The sequence below is a fragment of the Pan paniscus genome, chromosome 4 (genome assembly GCF_029289425.2).
Source record: "Pan paniscus chromosome 4, NHGRI_mPanPan1-v2.0_pri, whole genome shotgun sequence".
In the NCBI taxonomy this organism is placed as follows: Eukaryota; Metazoa; Chordata; class Mammalia; order Primates; family Hominidae; genus Pan; species Pan paniscus.
Window position 1 is genome coordinate 104,121,419 of NC_073253.2, and position 21,816 is coordinate 104,143,234.

The window sequence follows — 21,816 nt, forward strand, 5'->3', positions numbered from 1 at the left end:
GCATTGAATCTATAAATTACCTTGGGGAGTATGGCCATTTTCACGATATTGATTCTTCCTACCCATGAGCATGGAATGTTCTTCCATTTGTTTGTATCCTCTTTTATTTCATTGAGCAGTGGTTTGTAGTTCTCCTTGAAGAGGTCCTTCACATCCTTGTAAGTTGGATTCCTAGGTATTTTATTCTCTTTGAAGCAATTGGGAATGGGAGTTCACTCATGATTTTGCTCTCTGTTTGTCTCTTATTGGTGTATAAGAATGCTTGTGATTCTTGCACATTGATTTTGTATTCTGAGACTTTGCTGAAGTTGCCTATCAGCTTAAGGAGATTTTGGGCTGAGATGATGGGGTTTTCTAAATATACAATCATGTCATCTGCAAACAGGGACAATTTGACTTCCTCTTTTCCTAGTTGAATACCCTCTATTTCCTTCTGCTGCCTAATTGCCCTGGCCAGAACTTCCAACACTATGTTGAATAGGAATAGTGAGTTACACCTTATACAAAAATTAATTCAGGATGGAGTAAAGACTTAAATGTTAGACCTAAAACCATAAAAACCCAAGAAGAAAACCTTGGCAATACCATTCAGGACATAGGCATGGGCAAGGACTTCATGTCTAAAACACCAAAAGCAATGGCAACAAAAGCCAAAATTGACAAATGGGATCTAATTAAACTAAAGAGCTTCTGCACAGCAAAAGAAACCTACCATCAGATTGAACAGGCAGCCTACAGAATGGGAGAACATTTTTGCAATCTACTCATCTGACAAAGGGCTGATATCCAGAATCTACAATGAACTCAGACAAGTTTATAAGAAAAAAACAAACAACCCCATCAAAAAGTGGGCGAAGGATATGAACAGACACTTCTCAAAAGAAGATATTTATGCAGCCAAAAGACACATGAAAAAATGCTAACCGTCACTGGCCATCAGAGAAATGCAAATCAAAACCACAATGAGATACCATCTCACACCAGTTAGAGTGGCGATCATTAAGAAGTCAGGAAACAACAGGTGCTAGAGAGGATATGGAGAAATAGGAACACTTTTACACTGTTGGTGGGACTGTAAACAAGTTCAACCATTGTGGAAGTCAGTGTGGTGATTCTTCAGGGATCTGGAACTAGAAGTACCATTTGACCCAGCCATCCCATTACTGAGTATATACCAAAAAGATTATAAATCATGCTGCTATAAAGACACATGCACATGTATGTTTATTGCAGTACTATTCACAATAGCAAAGACTTGGAACCAACCCAATGTCCAACAATGATAGACTGGATTAAGAAAATATGGCACATACACACCATGGAATACTATGCAGCCATAAAAAAGGATGAGTTCATGTCCTTTGTAGGGACATGGATGAAGCTGGAAACCATCATTCTCAGCAGACTATCACAAGGACAGAAAACTAAACACCGCATGTTCTCACCCATAGGTGGGTATTGAACAATGAGAACACATGGACACAGGAAGGGGAACATTACACACCAAGGACTGTTGTGGGATGGGGGGAAGGGGGAGTGATAGCATTAGGAGATATACCTAATGTTAAATGACAAGTTAATGGGTGCCGCACACCAACGTGGCACATGTATACATATGTAACAAACCTGCACGTTGTGCACATGTACCCTAAAACTTAAAGTATTAAAAAAAAAAAAGAATCAGCTAGAAACTGATGCCTTGACACCAGTGAATCTCAATGCAATGAAATGCAAGTTACAAAAGAATGCAAATAAAATTTATTTACATTAAAAAAAAAAAGATCTGTTTCTGGGGAGAGGATTTATTTGGAGGACTTCTTTGGAAAGGGCAGAAAGTAGTAAATGTCTTGAACAGTTTATTTTCTGAGTCTACAATGACAAGAAATATTTGTGTAATTTGCATCAAAAGTTTAAGATCTGCTTAAAATTTTCATTTCTTTATATCTTCATTTGCTTATATTGGCAATCTGTAAATGTTTTCTAAATGACTAGTAAAGGAACCATAAAATGTTTTTAACTCATAACATTATCAGTATCTCTCAGACTTCTTCCACATGAAGTCTAAATTTCTCTGCTTGATTTTCAAGTCATTCAGCACCTAGAACTGCACTACCTAAGCAGACCTATTTCTTCAACTTTCTCAAAACTTGCTGTCTGTAGACAAGCTTATCTCTATGTAACTTTGTTCTTTCTATGTATTCACTCAGTATTCCAGTTCACAAGGCTCTATTTCAAGGACTCTGGTTTGCCAAATACTGAATTCCCAATGTTTAGCACAGTTCCTAGTAGCGTTCAGCTAATAATATTCATTGAATGAAAGGAAGGAAGGAAGGGAAAAAAGGAAGGTGAGAGGAAGGAACTATCTGTTCTTATCTTTTTTATACTTCTCCAGATATGTCCCATATTTTAAGGTTTGTCTTCTCCACAAAGCCTCCTCTGACTACCCTTGTCTTTGTTGATATCTCAAACATAGACCTCAAAATTTAACATTATTTACAAACTTTCTTGGTTTCTTGGTTTTACAGTTTTATGTGCACTGCTGTTTCAATTTGGTATAAGCTTCTTGAAGATGAAAAGGATCATATATCTGTACTTTTTTGTGTTTTACTTTGACCTTTATTCACCATTTAGTATCCTACATGCCTCCTTCTTGGCAACCTTTGTGTTAAGGATTGGCAAATCTAACAGCACCTTGCATAAAGCTAAGCACATATTATGTGTTCAATAAAATTTTTTTGTTTAAAAAATGCGTGAAATAACATAAAACAGTAGTAATTCAGTTTGTATGTAGTGAAGATAAAATTTTTTTTCTTATCTCTTTACTAACTTTCTTCAGTTTTTTTTTTTTTCAGGGAAGGAAACTGAAAAGGCCAAGGAACGATACGACAAAGCCACAATGAAACTTCATATGTTGCACAATCAGTATGTATTGGCGTTGAAAGGGGCACAGCTCCATCAGAATCAGTATTATGATATCACACTTCCCCTGCTTCTGGACTCCTTACAAAAGATGCAAGAAGAAATGATAAAAGCACTGTAAGATACATTTTCTTTTTATCATAAAATCCCTTCACAAAATGATTTCAACATATTTTCTCTTTAGTTTAGGTGTTGCTTCATAAGTTTTATTATTAACCCAGTCCAGTGGGTATTTCAGACCTTGATTCCTCTTGATTTTCACTTTTCATGTCCCTTCAGTTTGTGCTTATCCCCTAAACCTTCTAGCTAGCTTCCAAAATGGTCCTTCTTTTGTATGTTTTTGTTTTGTTTCCTTAGCTGGAAATTTAAATGAAAAAATTATAAGTTGAAAAGTGTTAGGAAATGAATATCTGCCTCCAGAGAGTTGGGTATTTAAATCTTGAACAACTGAAGAGGCTCAAGGAAGAAATTTTTTGAAGGTTTATTTGTCAGCTTCTTGTTCTTTTTTCTGTATAAGATTAAAATCAACAAATGTTTATTGAAGTTTTATGTATGCAAAGCACATTATCTGATGCTTAGGGATATAGAGATGAGCAGGGCACAATTCTTGCCTTCTTGATCTAACAATATACTTTAATTAGTGAGTCACATGGACACATGTTTATCACACACACTGATACAAAATGACAGAAAAAATAAGTCATCCTTTGGTAGACCCTATCTCCTTAATTAGTTGTTTTAGTGCCTTCCAAATGACTAAATTCAATTTTCTTTCACTGAAAATTGTGTCGGGGAATTCTTCAATGTTAGAGTTGCTGTGAACTATGAGTAGGGTTGAAGAATGGTGTAGTAATGGAAGTGCATTAGAAAAGAAGTAAATGGTTATCTCTCAGGTGGAGTTAAAATTCAAAAAAAGTAGTGAAGTATGAGAAAAGGAACTTGGACCAGTTTAATGCAGGTTCTTGCATTGTACTTAATTTATCTGTAATTACATAAATTAGCACATAAGCTCTTAGGTTTAGCATATTTTGAAATGTAGTGGTAAATTGATATGAAAAATTATTATGAGCATTTTTCAGGTTATGGTGCAAGAGGAAGCCTGAATATTACATCAATTAACCCATTTAAGCCAGAGGTTGCAAATTTTTTTGTGTGAACATTTTTTTTTGTGCGAAAAATCGACCTTAGCGATAACCTTGAGCAGTAGGATATGAATAACTCCCATAAGTTTAGTGTTCCAATAATGGAACACTAGTCATAAATGGGTTAATAAATGCCAAAGTAACTGTTAAAGGTAAAATGATAATTTCTAAAACAAAACATTTCATTTATAGACTGCATTGCAGTTTGCAAAGCACTTTCATGTGCATTTGCTTACTTGTTCCTTACAGTATCCTGTAGAGTTAGGAAGTACAGGTTATATCCAGGGTATATCTATGACAGACAAGTGAGAATGGACCCAGATTCACAAAGCTAAGAGGTGGCAGGTCTGGAACTTGAAGCTTGAGTCTTCTGACTAACGCTGCACTGTCCGTGAGAGGAATGTAGTGATTTGAAGAATGTACCCTCAAAATTCTTGTGTACCCAGAATCTCAGAATGTGACCTTATTTGGAAATAGGGTCTTTGCAGATGTAATTAGTCAAGGATCTCAAGATGAAATCATTCTGGATTTAGAGTAGGCCCTAAATCCAATGGCTGGAGTCCTTATAAGAAGACGAGAGGAAGGACAGAGAGAGACACAGAGAAGGCCTTGTGAAGACAGAGGCAGAGATTGACATCGTTTTCTTTGAAGGGCTCCCCCGTGCCATGACAGATTTAGTATAACTAGCTATCATTGTGTTATATTATTCTGTTTTACATACAAATATTTCAGATTAGGGATAATATTTCTTGGGCTATTGACTTCCACAGCCTCTGAAATTAGAAGAGCAAATTTGTCTTTGCTGCCTTCCAGACTCTGCTTGACTGACTTTTACCTCTCTTTATGTGAAAATAAAGATAATTTGATAGTATATACTTGTGTGTAGGTAAGACTAAATTTTAGGTGATCCTCCATATTCACATAAGAAGATAAAGTGTTTTTAGTTAATTTGAATATGTAAACTTTTTAGTGTTGATAAAATAGTGAAATGTCTAGTTAAATATTTGATTCATAAATTTACTTATCTCTAAAGTACTATTGATTTAGAAATATTTCCTTTCCTACTTTCATTTATTAATAGACATTTTTAAACTGTTCACGTGATTTTCAATAATAGTATCTTCATCATCACTGGAATATTTTTTTGAGACATATAATGGTTTCTCATGGTATGTTATCTGTACTTTGTGTAATACATTATTTTAGATTTAGAATTTTAAAAATCCAAGCATGATTATATCACCACAGATGAATCTCATGGAACAAATACCCATTCATATAATATTAGGAGATGTTTTTCATTTTTTCCTCCCCATTTGTATTAAAGGTAAATGTTAATAATCTCCACATTACACCTATTTACTGTATTGCTTTAAAAGAGTTATTTAGATAGGCTCATTTACATTAACAACATTCAGTACTTTTACTTATGAGATTATAATCCCAGAGATACTGACTAAATCTGTATTAAATTTTTCTGCCTCCCCTTTTCTTTAAATTGTGTCTGTCAGTTGATTTCTCTAATTATTTGAAACTAGCATTGCCTGAAACAATTTAAATCTCCGTTTTTTTACCGAAATGGTATTTTCCTATTTAAAATAAAGTAATTGAGAGAATACTTCACAATAAGGGAGCTTTTGTACAGATTAGTTTTTTATAAGTAATGATTGTGGAAAAGGAAAACCATGCTTTGTATTTATTTCAGCATATGCAGGATAACCTTGTCTGTCTACACTTGCTGTTGACAGTGACCTATGGCATGTTTTTACAGTGTAGCATTTTTAAGTAGGAAGCTGGTCTCTGCGACAGAATAGTTTTTTCCCTTTTGCATTTATTAGACCAGGCTAATAATTTTGATGACATTTTTGCTACTGATTGGAGGTCAAGAGAAGAAATTTAGATGTCATTCAAGGTGTAGAACCAGTTCAACTAAGTATACAAAAAAGAGCAGAGGCCCAGAGGAGCAGGGAAGAACCAGTCAGGTAGAGCATGTGAGGAAGTAACAGACACTGGAAAGGAACATTAAAGAGTCAGGAGCTGATCAGAGTTCCATGTTATACAACCCAAAATTTATACGAGAATATTTAGACATAGAAAGTTATCAACTCTGGCCCTGCATTTTGGACATATCAAATACATTTTTGAAAAGGTAATGCCATATTCTAGATCATTTGTAATTATTGTATTATAACAAATATAAATTGCTAATCTGTACATTTATATAATCCCTCTTCTTTACTCTCCAGGTTTGAAATAAGGTGGTACAGGAAACAACCATCTGTACATTTCGATATTACATTTCTTATGCTTATTGTTCTGAATCCTTTTTGAGATAGTATCTCTCTTGATAAAACTTTAAAATGCTGCAAAATTTTATTTTTGTTTTCAGCAAAGGTATATTTGACGAATACAGCCAGATAACCAGTCTTGTCACAGAGGAAATAGTGAATGTCCATAAAGAGATTCAAATGTCGGTTGAACAGATAGATCCTAGTACAGAATACAATAATTTCATAGATGTTCACAGGTATGACATGTTTATTCCTCTTTAAGGATTTATGACAGTATTATTTTTCATTCATACAATAGTTAACCACAGATAAAAATAAGAAATACTTAAGATCTTATTAAGACATAGAATATTTCATATTAATTTATCTGCTTTTAATTTTAAAAGTTCTTTGTCAATGATGATAACTATATAATGTATAGTTTTTGATACGTAAAAATTTGTTAGTTGTTAATCCATATTTAATCCATGCTTAAATCCATATTTAATCCATGAAATTATATTTTTTTATGCTTATATAATAAAACCATGACTTTATATGTATATTACACTTTATGATGCACCAAATACTTTTCCATGGCATCTTATTTTATACTTAATACAATTGTGACAGGAATAAAGCAGGTTAATGCCTGAATTCTACAGATAAGGAATCTAAGTCTCAAGTTACACAATTTTGAAACCCAGGATTTAGTTTGATTTATACTATTTGTGTTTTCTTTGTTAACATAATTTTGGATAAAAACAAATATTCTGCCTTTAGTGTATATGAAGATATATTATGATACTGTATTTACAATGATCAAAATTATTTGCCATGCTTTACTAGAACAACGGCTGCTAAAGAACAAGAAATAGAGTTTGATACTTCCTTACTGGAAGAAAATGAAAATCTTCAGGCAAATGAGATCATGTGGAATAACTTAACAGCAGAAAGTTTGCAAGTAATGTAAGTATTCACAAAATATCAACAGTTTAAATACTAGTATTATTATTGCTTTATTGTTGTACTCAGATTTAAAATATCAATTATTTTTACAAGTAATGAACAGTAAATTTTTGGGGTCAGAGTGACATGTTTTGAGAAATATGTTAATTTTACTCATTTTCGTCACTACTTTTGGCAATTCTGAATATCAAAGTTCTGTGTGATGTTACATTCATTTGCCCAATTGTTGCTAGTATTTGACATTGGAATAATGCTTTATGCTTTTCAAAATTTATATATATTTTAAAATCTCATTTCATCCTCACAATTTATTGGAAGAACCATTTTGGAAATTAGGTTGTTTACTGTTAGAGATAAGAGAGTTATTGATGTCAGAGCACTTAGTACAAAAAATTGACTTTTAATTGAATTATTTTCTCTTGAAGCAGGGATGTCTTGTTATAGGCTGTTAAATCAGTTCCTTCTTCACTTTGTTGTTTTTGTTGTGTAAAATATTAAAGGAATTTTGAGAAATCACAATGTGTTTTTAGTTCTTTTCAAACATTAAAAGCAATTAGTAGTATATTTTTGAATTTAGAAAACATAAGGTGCTCTACTTCTAAATATTTAACCTATCTCTTGATTTTGTGTGGGAGCAACACAAGGAAATATATTTATTAACAAACATTGCATGTATTTTTCTTTATGCCAGAACCACAGCTATAAATGATTATGCACTCATTGCTCCTCAATGTTAGACATGTTATATCATATCACCTGTTGGAATTTTACCTCAAATGACTCAGCCAAATGTCCCCACCTAATATAATTAAACAATCTTCTTTCTATTGTTCAGTAACATGGTGGTGGTACGGGTAATTAGCTAAGGTAGGAAATGCAGACTGGCTCTTGGAAAGAGGTTTGGAATCTTTTTTTTTGTTTTTAAAATTTTATTTCATTTTAATTTTGAGATGAGGTCTCACTTTGTTGCCCAGGCTGGAGTGCAGTGGTGCGATCTCGGCTCACTGCAACCTCTGCCTCGCAGTTCAAATGATTCTCATGCCTCAGCCTCCTGAGTAGCTGGATTACAGGCATGTGCCACCATGCCTGGCTAATTTTTGTGTTTTTTTATAGAGATGGGGTTTTGCCCTGCTGGCCAGGCTGATCTCAAATTCCTGACTTCAAGTGATTCACCCACCTCGGCCTGCCAGAGTGCTGGGATTACAGGCGTGAGCCACTGTGCCCAGCCAGGTTTTGGAATCTTTAAAGCTGGCTAGATAGGATTGAAGAAACTAACAAATATTTGTCCACAAATCATGTGTACAAGATGAAGGCTTAATAATTATGGTATACTGACTACTGATGAGAGCAATGGAGGCATGAGAGTACACTGCATTACAGAGTTTTTCCTAGCAGCCTTATTGGGATTTTTGAAGCTGTTCCTAAGTTTTTCATGCCCTACACAGGGGTCTCACTTGACTAGGTTTCTGACCATTGATATTTACAATGTCAGCCATCTCTAAACCAGTAGTCCTTGCCCTGGGTGATTTTATACTCCAGGGGACATTTGACAGTATCTGGAGACATTAGCCATAGATGCTGCTAAACATCCTACAGTGCACAGGACAGCCTCCCAAACAAAGAATTATCTGGTGAAAATATCAGTAGTGTTGAGGCTGAGAGACTCTGCTCTAAACAATGGAGTTGAATGTATGGTACAAAATGGATAGCAGAGTTTCTCAATTCCTGTGCAGTGAGACATTCCATTTCTCAATTCACGTGCTGCTGGTGAAGGAATATGACATAGATTACTCCTGTTTCTTTTTATTATAATATTGCTCCCAAATAACTTACTAATTTATTCATCTGATATATTTACTGTATATCAAAGGTTGTAAGGGTTAATGCCTTCAAGGAGTTTACACTGAAATTTATTAATATGTTTTAATAAACACCAGAAAGAGTGAGTATATAGATTTTGGAATATAATGTGGTAAAATTAAAAATAGCTACCTGTTATAAGCTTATGTAAAATCAGAGATTTTGTGACCAAAGAAGAATTTGTTTTATAGCTTTCTAGGGTATAATGAGACCAAAATAAGTTATGCTCATAAATCATTGTTTCTTAATTATAGTGATGAAGCAGTAAACAAAAATGCAATAAATTGAAGGTAATAAATCTTTGATAATGTGGTAGAAGTTTTAATTGCTCACATTTTACTGAGATAAACTTTAGTTACATTTCATTGAACAGTGTCTGTATTCAGGATATGAGTTTAAGATTAGGGTTTCTTCAAGAATTTTATTCCCAGAGAGTTATTCAGCATCTGTTGGCACTTTCAAATAAGTATAAGGTAATTCCATTAAAACTGTATGTATTTTTTTAATGTAATATAAGACTTAGGAAAATCTTTCTTCCTTTTTTTTTAACTTACTAGTGCTTTAAAGTTAAACATCTTTTCTTTCCTAAAGGCATTAATGTTGCTAATTTAGTTGTAGATTCGTGTTGTAATATTATTCTAATAGAAGTGAAAGAAACAAATGAACAGTTAGTTCCTGGAAAAAGAAATACAAATTACCAATAGTACTTGGAAAAGATATTCTTCTTTGGCAATTAAATATAAATTAAAAAGAAATAGGCTATTTAACTTACCAGATTAGAAAACATTAAATAATTGGATAATACCCAGTGTTGTATAAAGTACAGATATATAAGCCCTCTTATAAAATGTTGCTACATATGTAAGTTGGTGTATAATTTGGCAAATTATATTTGTGAAACTGGACAGATAACTTATCCCCTCTGTTATGGAAATCTAACACTATGACATGTACCTGATAAAGTTACCACCTTTACCTATCTGAATATGTACCACGAAGCATTTTATCATAATCTCATTATTTATCTATCAGCCATATTTATCAAGGTCTAAATACATAGGAGAGTTAAACTCAATTATTTGTAGGATTATCTCCTATTTATAGGAAAATTTTTTGGATGGTATCTTACCATGTGGTCAAAGGCTGTTTCTCAGCTTCAGATAACTTCTAGTACTGGACACCTGAAGCTGTGCACTTCCCATCACACATGCATTTAGGCTACATTATTTTCGGGCTTAAATCTGAGGTTACTTTCTTTGTATCTATTATATATAATATAATCTCTGTCCTTCCCTACCAACACCTATCTCCCATCTGCCTCTTTTTTTGCATCTACCTTCTTTGCCAAATGCTGAAAGCGTTTTTGTGCTTAATTTATTTTTAATCATCTATTTATTAAAATTATATATGCAAATATTTCATCTCATCTAGTTATTATTTGATTGAATAATTTGGGACTCAGTAATTTTAGTTTTTCAAATTAGTTGAAAAAGTAAAGTCCATACAATTTTGAACATTAGAAGAATATATTTAAGTGTCTGTTTTGTGCTTTTTGTCATTATGGACAGATGAGTCATCTAATGGTGACCTATTGCAAACTTAAATGGAGTTTTGAATCAACACAAACAGTAGGCTAAGTATGACAAATTAAAGATAGCAGGTTATTCTAAAATAATATAAGCATTAACTTGTCTGCAAAAGAAGAAATTTTGATTAATTTTAATAAAGCAGTAAAGAATTAAGGTCCTATTTAGTTATTTTGTTGACTTTGTTTTCTGATTTCAAATGAGGTCTCTATTATAAGGTGTTATTGCCTATCAGTAGTAGATATATTTGAATACCATGATTACATAAAATGTATAGTCTTGTATTCTGAAACAAAATCTAGTCTCAGGCCTTATGATTTCAAGTACATTTTTTAAAGTTTAAAATCAGAAAATATTTAGCTTTTAGAATATAAATAGGATCTCTCAATTGAAGAATGGTAATTCTTTATGTGGAAAAATGATTGTCTTGGATCTTGTAGGGCATGAGTCAGCAAACTATAGCCCATGAGGCAAATCCAGCTAGTTGCCCATTTTTGTGCAGCCCACGAGGCTAAGAATGCTGTTTGCATTTTAAATGGTTGGAAAAAAATCAAAGGAAGAATTATATTTTGTGACACACAAAAATTATGTGATGTTTAAATATCAGAATACATAAATAAAGTTTTATTGGAACACAGCCATGCTCATTCATTTACCTGCTATCTGTGGATGATTTCCCACTACAGTGGCAGAGCCAAGCAGTTGTGACAGAGACCATATGTGGCACACTCATCACTTCACACATCTGCTTGGCACTATACAAATCACAGTGACACAGTTATAACTCAACAGCATTTTGAGTGCCACACATATCAGTATACTGTGGCATCTTATTTTTATTATCAGTACATGCCTATAGTGTCAAAAGAAGAAGAGAAAATGGATTTCACATGTGGCACTTTTAAGGCATAGCAGAATGTGGATTATTTTGTTATTGAATTAGATGAAGAAACATTGTGTTTATTATGCAATTGCACCATGCCTGCTAAGCACTGAATATACTTAATTAAAATCTTATGGTCATGGATTGCTATTGGTATTTGGCAGTACTAGTCTATGTACTGTACAAATGTGAAAGACTTAAAATTTTATTAAATACCTGCATTAATAGGTGAACATTTATAGTTGATTTTTATTATAAACACTAACTTTGAACTGCAGTGATAGGAAGTATTATGGCCATCAAAAGATTTTCATTCTTCTCATTAAGAGACTTGCATTACGATAACATGTACCCAATTATTACTGTATTTTGCATTTGCCAACAAAATATTTGTGAATCTTTGTTTTCTCTTTTGTTATATAAATACCTATGTACTATGCTTGATTTTGCTTTTTGGTGGCAAAGTCTAAAATATTTGCTTTCTGTGCTTTTATCAGAAAATGGTTGCTGACTCCTGTTATAGAGGATGATACCAATTTAACCCATCCAACTATCTGAATCAACCTTGTATTTAATGGGGTGTCAAATACTTCACTACTCCTTCATCTCTTGCATAGAGCCTTGCTTTTACCAAATCTGTTTTTGGCTGTTCTTGTTTACAGTATTAGCTCAAGTTTGGTCTCTGGTTGAACATATACAGTATTATAATTTGCTCAGGCTGTGTTAGGGGAATACTTTAGGAGTGAGTTGGAAAGATTTGGAAAAATGTAAAATATTGAAGTCAGGTGACATGTCGGAAGGACCGTTTGATTAAGGGAAACAAAGTTGTATGGAAGAAAGCAGATGGATTTGTTGGATTGGAGGTGGATTAAGTGGGTATTAGGAGGTGACTGTATTTAACAGAAACTCGTAACTTTCGCTTGGTTGTAGAAGCCATCTTCTGTTTACTCTTGAGAAAAGCTCATAAAGATTTGTGTCATGGTATAGAATGTCATCCATAAAAATCCTATGCTCTTACGATTATATTTTAAGAAAGAGATGGCAAGAAATAGTTTATGTTTTCAATTTATATTGCAACAATAGAGAAAAAGAGATGCCAGAAAAGTTACCTCAGGCAACTATAAATTCCATTTTTTTAATTAACCCAAATGTCACACTTAAAGTTTCAGCATTGCAAATTTCATGTAAGAAATAAAAGTTAAGATGGTTTGTCAAGTCATAATTTTTTTTGGAAGTTGGAAGTTTGATCCCTTTAAGAGTGTTGTAAGATTTAGATCATGACATCCAATGATTATGATATAAAAAGTGTTGGATAAGTATTGGAAACTTTTTATTATCCTTAGTAAATGTTTTAAGACTGTATCTTTTTTTTTAGACTGAGTCTTGCTCTGTTGCCCAGGCTGGAGTGCAGTGGCGCAATCTCTGCTCACTGCAGCCTCTGCCTCCCACTTTCAAGTGATTTTCCTGCCTCAGCTTTCCAAGTAATTGGAACTACGGGTGTGCACCACCATACTTGGCTAATTTTTTGTATTTTTATTAGAGATGGGGTTTCACCATGTTGGCCAGGCTGGTCTCGAACTCCTGACCTCAAGTGATCCACCCGTCACAGCCTCCCAAAGTGCTGCGATTACATGCGTGAGCCAACATGCTGGGCTTCCTTTGTATCATTTAATACAATTAAATCTTTAAAAATTATCTAACTAAAGCATGCAGATGATAAAATCTATAAAATCTTACAAAAAGGTATACAATAAAAATTAAAATTTTCCTTTCTTCTTTTTGTCGACCACCATCACTACCTTCCAGGTTTAACTCATGAAGAAAGTGTATGTATTTTTCCAGAATGTATATACAATGTATATACATGTGTGTGAATTGTTTTCTTCTGTGTAAGTAGGAATTATTTTATGCATATTCCTTAGCATCATCCTCTTTTTTTTTTAACATGTATTAAATCTTCTTAATGTGTACAGTGTTTCACTACTTGTATGTAATGTAATTTCTTTAGTTTTGTTATTTATTGGTGGGCATTTAGGTTATTTCCAGTTTTTTCCATTGACAGAGTTGGTGCTAGGTTTTGTGGGACTCTAAGCTTATAAAATTGGAGTGTGGGGAACATCTTTAAGAAAATCTATACAAACTTACAAATACAAAATTAAGTACAGAGTCTTGAAAGGGATCATGCAAGTGAGGCACCTGAGAACTAAGCATCATTAGCATCATGATACATTTACTTTTGTTTATTGTGATTATACAATAAACATTCTTGTATTTACATCTTTGTACACTTTTGAAGCATATATATAGGATAAATTCTAGGATGTGTAAATACTAAGACAGGATATTAGTTGTTAAGGGTGTGGATTCAGGATTTAAGCTGCTTGGGCTCTATTATCAACTTTTCCCAGTTACCGGCTCTGTGACCTTGGACAAGAGCTTTAACCTCTCTGCTTCAGTTCTTCATATGTGAACGGGGATTATAAGGGTGTTATAAGAATTATATAAATTTAAGTGCTTATTTATAAAGTGCTTAAAACTATGCTTGGCACTCAAATGTTAAGTATTATGTCATTTTGTGAATTTTTTCCAGGTAGGGTCATTTTATGACTTTTAACTGCTTTGCATTATAATATTATAATATTTAATTTAAAAATGTAAAGAATAAGCCATTTGAACTGTTACTATTTTTTATGCTATTTTATTTTATTTAAGTTCCAGATACATGTGCAGTACATGCAGGTTTGTTATATATAACGTGTGCCATGGTGGTTTGCTGCACCTATCGACCCATCACTGGGTATTGTCTCGCATGCGTTAACTATATATCCTAATGCTGTCCCTCACCCTGCTGGCCCTCCCCTCAGAGGCCCCAGTGTGTGTTATTCCCCTCCCTGTATCTATGTGTTCTCATTTGAACTGTTACTATTATATTTGTATACGAAACATGTAATAACATGATGGTGAATATTGTACTTTGAAATTTATGAACTATTCTTACATTTGTTATGTCATCTATACATGAAGTGTAATTACTCAAATGTTTTTCTCTTCACTTAATTCACACATTACAGGTTTTTTTTTTTTAAGGGGATAATGGTAAGAAAGAGTAAATACTTTCACCATATGTATTTTTTTTTGAGATTAAAATATATATATATATATATATATATATATATATATATATATATATATATATTTGAGACAAAGTCTCACTCTGTTGCCTAGGCTGGAGTGCAGTGGCACGATCTTGGGTCACTGCAACCTCCGCCTCTCAGGTTAAAGTGATTCTCCTGCCTCAGCCGCCTGAGTAGCTGGGATTACAGGTGCCTGCCACCACACCCAGCTACTTTTGTATTTTTAGTAGAGACGAGGTTTCACCATGTTGGCCAGGCTGGTCTCAAACTCCTGACCTCAAATGATCCACCCGCCCTCAACCTCCCAAAGTGCTGGGATTACAGATGTGAGCCACTGCTCCTGGCCTCCCTGTATAATTTTATTCTTCTAAATTCATTTGTCTTTTCTTCTTTGATGTCTGTCTAGTAGAATGTAAGTTTCCTGAAGGCAAACTTGTTTGTTGTTGTATCCCTACTGTCTAGCAGAGTGTCTGACACAAGGAATGTGTTTAATAAACACTTGTTTAAATGAATGATTGAAGTTTTGAGAAGAGAGATGAATGGAAAATTAACCAGGAAGAGAATGAGAATAAGGGAAATGTGCAGGGAAAAGCAGCAAAGGATAGAACAGAAGAAAGTGATAAGGAAAGGAAAGGCTTTTTATTAAATTCAGCTTTGATGTAGCATGGTCAAGGCAGTGATAAGAAGCTGGTTGTTTTTTCTGTTTCCATCAGACTTGGGTGTCAGAAAGTGGTTGGGACAGATTCTGAGGTAGGGCTCTGTGTTCTAAACTTTCATTTGAATTAAATGAGATTATATGTAAGGCAGAGTTGGAACAGCAAAGCATTATGTGTTATTTACTTATTTATTTATTTATAATTATTTAATAAGGAAGTTGGAGCCAGTGGTTGAAATGTAGCTTTCTTGACAATGATCTTGAATCTTAATATAGTAATGTTTTCTTTATCTGATAGTCAGAATATGAACTGTTCCATGCAAGCCAATTCTCTTAATAGCTGAAGCTTGTATCTCCATGATATTCAAAAACATAATTTTACTGGATTTGATACAAATGTCTTATGAATATATATATATGATTAAAGAAAAATGTTCAATCTGACCTTTCCCTGATGACTCTCGATCATTATTATAAGTATTATTGCTTTATTTTGCTTTAATATCAAATGCCGTCAGAGACTTACTGAAATTTATTATGTTTTTTCACTCTAAATAAAATGAAATAATATTTATTGCTGTATTTAGCATTCTTCTGATTATGTATAATAGTTTTTCTGCCTCTCTTATCTCTATTACCTATTATTTAATGATTCTAAAAAAATCTATTCCTGTTATAAGAGATTCAAACAATGATATATACGGAGTAAACCATGAAAGACTTCTTTGGACTTAAATCACTCCCTAGTCCAATCCCACACCTCTCAGAGTATTGATAAAACTTTGGTTTATAGTCATCTGTTTCTTATCCTATGCACTCACATATAAACACATACCACATAAATCTATTGTATTAGTCTGTTTGGACTGTATTAGTCTGTTTTCACGAAGCTGATAAAGACTTTTGAGCCTGGGAAGACAAAGAAGTTTAATGGACTTACAGTTCCTCATAGCTGGGGAGGCCTCACAATCATGGTAGAAGGCAAGGAGGAGCAAGTCACGTTTTACACGGATGGCAGCAGGCAAAGAGAGTTTGTGCAGGGGAACTCTTCATTTTAAAACCATCAGATTTCATGAGACTTACTCACTATTGTGAAAAGAGCATGAGAAAGACCTGTCCCCATGATTCAGTTACCTCCCACTGGGTCCCTCTCACAACATGTGGAAATTGTGGGAGTTACAATTCGAGATGAGATTTGGGTGAGGACACAGCCAAACCATATCAGACTGTCATGCAAATTACCATAGGCTGGATGGCTGAAACAACAGAAATGATTTCTCATAGATATGGAGGCTGGGAAGCCCAAGATCAAGATGTCAACTGATTTGGTTGACATGAGGTCTCTTTTCCTGACTTGTAGATAGGTAATTCTTGCTGTGTCCTCAGATGACCCTTTTTTTGCGTACATGAGGAGAGGGAGAGGAGAGGGAGAGGAGAGGTAGTGGGTTCTGTGCTGTTTCTTCTTATAAGGGCTCTGATCCCATCATGAGGGCCCCACCTTCATGACTTCATCTAATTCTAATTACCTCCTAGAGGCTCCATCTCCAGATACCATTATATTGGGGGTTAGGGCCCCAACAGATGAATTTTGGGGTCACAATTCAGTTCATGGAACATATGCATGTATATGTATTTTAATATAATTAGAACAATGCTATATGTATTCTGCTACATCTTGCCTTTTAATTTAAAATTATATCTTAGAAAAACCTTATATATGTGTACCTAATTCTTTTTTAGTGACTGTATGCTATACTAGGGCATTTAAATATGTTGTAGTTTTTTGCTTTATAATCAATATTGCAACAAATATTTTTGTATGGACAGACTTTGTGCATATTGTACAAGTGTTTTGGTAATGACACATTTTTAGATGGTCAGATAATTTTCTAATTTAAAATTTGAGAGACAGTTCCAAGATGACCCCTGAAAAATCTGTGCCAATTTTTTCACATCAGTGATGTATAATTGTTTCCATTAAAAAAAAATAATATTGCTATTACTGGATATTCCAAGTATTTTTCATGCTTGTCAATTTTAGTAGGTGAAAAATAACTTCTTATATAGTCAGTCAAGTTGTAGTAATGTCATATGCTTATTGATCATTTAATTTTTTCATGGTGAACTTCCGTTGTGTTAAGCATATGAACTTTATATGCTTATTGATCATTTAATTTTTTCATGGTGAACTTCCATTGTTTTTTGTCCATTTTCATATTAGTTTGTCTTTTTTCTAAGAGTTTTTCTGCACGAAAAGGGCTCTTTCTGGTAATTTGTGCTGCAGGTATTTCTTCAAGTTTGCTTTTGACTTTATGATCTCTTTAAGTTCAAATAAGTTTACATTTTTATAGAGTTAGATTATTTAATATTTTCTTTTTTGTCTTTTGGGTTTCATGTCTTGCTTTGAAAAGCTGAAGATAAAAATTTTAAAGTGATATGATAGCCATGTATGTTTTTGTGGTAGAAGTACTTCCATTAAGGACTCAATGCATTTTATACAAACATAAATTATCTGGTTTGTGAGCGCATATTAATTGATGTATTAAATTGTCTTCAATTCTATACAGAAAATACTCCTAAAGTATTACTACAATATGTGAAAATAGAAATAGCTTACCATGAATTTAAAATGACAAATAACTGAGCCTCACTTTCATTTCTTTAAAATAATACTGTATATCTCATAAGATTGTTGTGAAGAGTAAATGAGATAACATCTGCAAATAATACTACTTACCATTTACTCAATGTCTACCAAAGTTGTTCTCTTCTCTTTTCTTTACCTACTTCTCTTTTTCTTTTTGGTGAATAAGACTCTAGACCAGTATTGCCCGAGTACTTACTGTGATTATTGAAATATTCTTTTTTCCACCATCCAGTAAGGTAGCCAGTAGCTACATTTCTGTTTAGCACTTCAAATGTGTCTAATGCAACCAAGGAGCTGAAATTTTACTTTAGTTTGAATCAGATTATATATGGCTACTGTTTTGGACATTGCAACATAAGATGTATGAATACTTTTTTGATATGTATAAAGTGAAAATTAATTTGTTGATTGATATTGAGGATATTGTTTATTCTAGGTTGAAAACGTTAGCGGAAGAACTTATGCAAACACAGCAGATGCTTTTAAACAAGGAGGAGGCTGTTTTGGAGTTAGAGAAGAGAATTGAAGAATCTTCTGAGACTTGTGAGAAGAAGTCTGAGTGAGTAAAAGAGAAACAATTTGAAGGAAGAATGTTTAATTGTAATTTTACAAAAATATTTTAGTTACATGGCAGTGTGAACCTAACATTTCTAGAAACAGAAACTTTCATTTTAAGTATAAAGTTTTGTATAGTTAATTTCTAGGATTCTGGAAAAATGATTCTGTGGTTTTAAAAAATATAGTGTCCTTGGGAAAAATGATTGTGTATTTTTGTAAATATAGCATCCTGATCATATGTCTCAATGTTTTAACAGTTTGAACTATCTTTCAAAAATTCATTGTTAAAAGCTGTCTTTACTTTCCTACATCCATTTTCACCAGACCCATTGTGAATTCCCCTGTTAAGAAAGTGGCAGACCAATATTACCTATAAATAGTCTCTACTATGTTAAAAGGAAGCAGACTGATTAGAAAACAGATAAAAATCACTCAGTGATTAGCTGTGCTATTTTGTCTTGCTGATTTCTGGATTTGCAAATATCTTCCTAGGTCCACAGACTTTACTTGTGTTGGTATACTCTTCTTTTACTGACTTCATTATGCTTTCTACTGCTTAAGAATTTAAAATTTAATCTAAACTTCAAGTTTCTAATCTGCTTTTATTAATTGCATCTACAACAGTGGGTGCTGGTGTGGTTTTTCTAATCCTGACTAGACCTTACATATTTCTTGCTATTATACTCTCACATATTCTTTGATTTATCAAGACTCTCAAGGAATTTGTGATATATAGAATTTCTCCAGTTTGTACCTGCTATTTCTGAACAACTTTTTATATATCCTCCACTTATTTCAGATCTCTGATTACTTATCTCCCTCATCATAGTGAGCAGATGGACATCCACATCCCAGAAATAAGTTAGAAACATTGGATGACATTTTTCTTCTTTTCTGAGATTAGAGTTACAAACCCACCCAAATTTGTACTCATCATCTTTCCTTACTTCAATAGAGGAACAGTTCTTTGTCCTAAGTTCATTTCTTATGCCTGTTTTTTTTGTTTGTTTGTTTGTTTTTGTATTTTCTCGTCTCTACTTTCTCAGATTTTACATAATTTATGTATTATGTTCACCTTTCCTTCCCAACTGGGTCCTTGTGCTCACTGTTAAAATATACTTAAGTCTTGACTCCGAAAAACAATCTCCACCTCCCTACCCACCCCAAATAATCCTTTTTAAATCTCCGTATTTTTTCCCAAGTACTATCTTTGCTTTCTGTTCTCTTAGTTCGAACTTGTTCCAAGAGTGATTATGCTCACTCATTTCCTCAATTCCCACTTAGTTTTCAAAGTCTGGCTTTTTGCCCTATTGCTATGGAAATGGGTAGCTCTAAGATCACAATGACGTCTACATTGCTAGCTAAATTTAGAAACTATCTTACTTGACCTCTTAATAGTATCTGAATTTACTGACTTCATTTATTTTCTTTTCCCTTGGCCTTTGGAACTCAAAATGCCAGATCTTAATCCTCTCTTTCTGGCCACTCCTTTGCAAACCCATTCTCTTCCGCTCAGCCAATCCATTTTAGAGTTAGGGAAGGCACGGCCCTAGGCTGTCTCACTCCTTTCCCTGAACTTTTTCCCTAAGTGATCTGGTGAAGATGACCCATTTATTACTCTCTCTCAGATTTATTTTCTGCACTCCGTGGCCATGTAACCAATTGCCTACTTGACATGCCTTTTTGAATGTCTTAGAAGTATCCTAAATTCCCAACGTCTAAAGGCTGAATTAAAAATCTCCATACAACCCAACCAAACTCAACCTAACCTAGTTCACTCTTAGTATTCTTTATTTCAGTGAATGGCAACATCATCTATTCTATTATACCACATCAAATTTTAGAGGGCTACTTTTCTGATTTATACTGTAGCTGTTATTACAACTTGGTGTTAAATTTTTGTCTGGGTCTGTTTGGTCTGCTATAACAATGTGCCATAGACTAGGTGACTTAATACAGAGTAGACTTTATTTCTCACAGTTCTGGAGGCTGTAAGTCTGCAATCAGGGTGCCAGCGTGATTGGGTTCTTGTGAGGACTCTTTTCCAGAACTGCAGACTGCTGTCTTCTCATTGTATCCTCACATGGCAGAAAGAGGGTAAGAGCTCCCCGGGATCTCTTTTATAATGGCACTAATCCCATTGATAAGGGCTCTACCTTCATGACTTAATTACCTTCCAAAGGCCCCCACCTCCTAATACCATTGTATTAGGGGTTTTCAACATCTGAATTTTGGCAGCATACAAATATTCAGTCCATTGCAACATTAAATGGGAATCGATGAGCCCCGTAAAGGCGAGAACAGGAAAATTTGAGTTACTCTGATCATTCCTTTACTAAATCTGCAAATTTTTAGTATTGCATTAACAGAAGATTTTATTTGAATGGTAAAATAAAACATCACCCATTGCACATATAAAATTAAACAAAAGAATTATCTTTTGCTTTTCTGTGTTTGTGGATGAATCTCTTCACATGTTTATAGATGACCAAGTGGTTCTACTTTTTATAATTTTGCAAAAGCACACATTATAATGAGTCCTATTTTAAAATTTAGTGGATATAAAGAAAGAAAATTGAAAGTGCTAACCATTTCACCAGAATGTCTGGCTATAAGTTGTTGGAGGAGATGATCTTTAAGGGCTCCCTAATCTAGAAGTTATGAGATTATTTGAATTTTTGCATGTTTTCTTGACAAATCTTTGCCTCTCTTTTTATCTACATAATGGGTGTATAATCCATGTTCCTCTACCTGTTTATATTTATCAGGATATGAGAATGGATATAAGAGAGGAGCCTTGAAGGGTAGTGGATATATGGAAAGTAACATTTCTTGAGTTTTTACTTTGTGTCACATATTATGCTGGGTATTTATATATATATAATATTATAACATATAAACATATATATTATATATAACATATATAAACATATATGCAACATACATAAATGTACATATATATATATATATATATATATATGTTAACTCATTGAATGTTATCTTCCTGTGCCTTTTGTATAGTAGCCTGTGTTTTACCTTCAGGTCTTTGAGACTTTACATAACTTACTTACAATCACATACATAGTAAATGGTAGAAAAGACATGAGTTGCTGACTCCATAGCTTCTGTCTTTTTGATCATATTATTTGCTTGATCTTATGATTTTAACAGCATTCTTTAGAGAATAAGTTAG

General features: G+C 33.5%; 1 protein-coding gene across 14 annotated transcripts in view; it reads left to right on the plus strand.

Moving 5' to 3' along the window:
• The window catches only part of FER (FER tyrosine kinase), a 451,402-nt gene that overhangs the window by 120,921 nt on the left and 308,665 nt on the right, over nucleotides 1–21,816 (plus strand). For all 14 annotated transcript variants that reach the window (XR_010112214.1, XR_008625417.2, XR_008625418.2 and 11 more), the window contains 4 exons: nucleotides 2,853–3,036; nucleotides 6,451–6,588; nucleotides 7,181–7,300; nucleotides 18,502–18,624. Coding sequence is in view for 10 of the 14 variants with exons in the window: in XM_063604586.1 (XP_063460656.1) it covers nucleotides 2,853–3,036; nucleotides 6,451–6,588; nucleotides 7,181–7,300; nucleotides 18,502–18,624 (565 nt within the window). In the remaining 4 variants the exon portion in view is untranslated. The remainder of the gene's footprint in view (nucleotides 1–2,852; nucleotides 3,037–6,450; nucleotides 6,589–7,180; nucleotides 7,301–18,501; nucleotides 18,625–21,816) is intronic.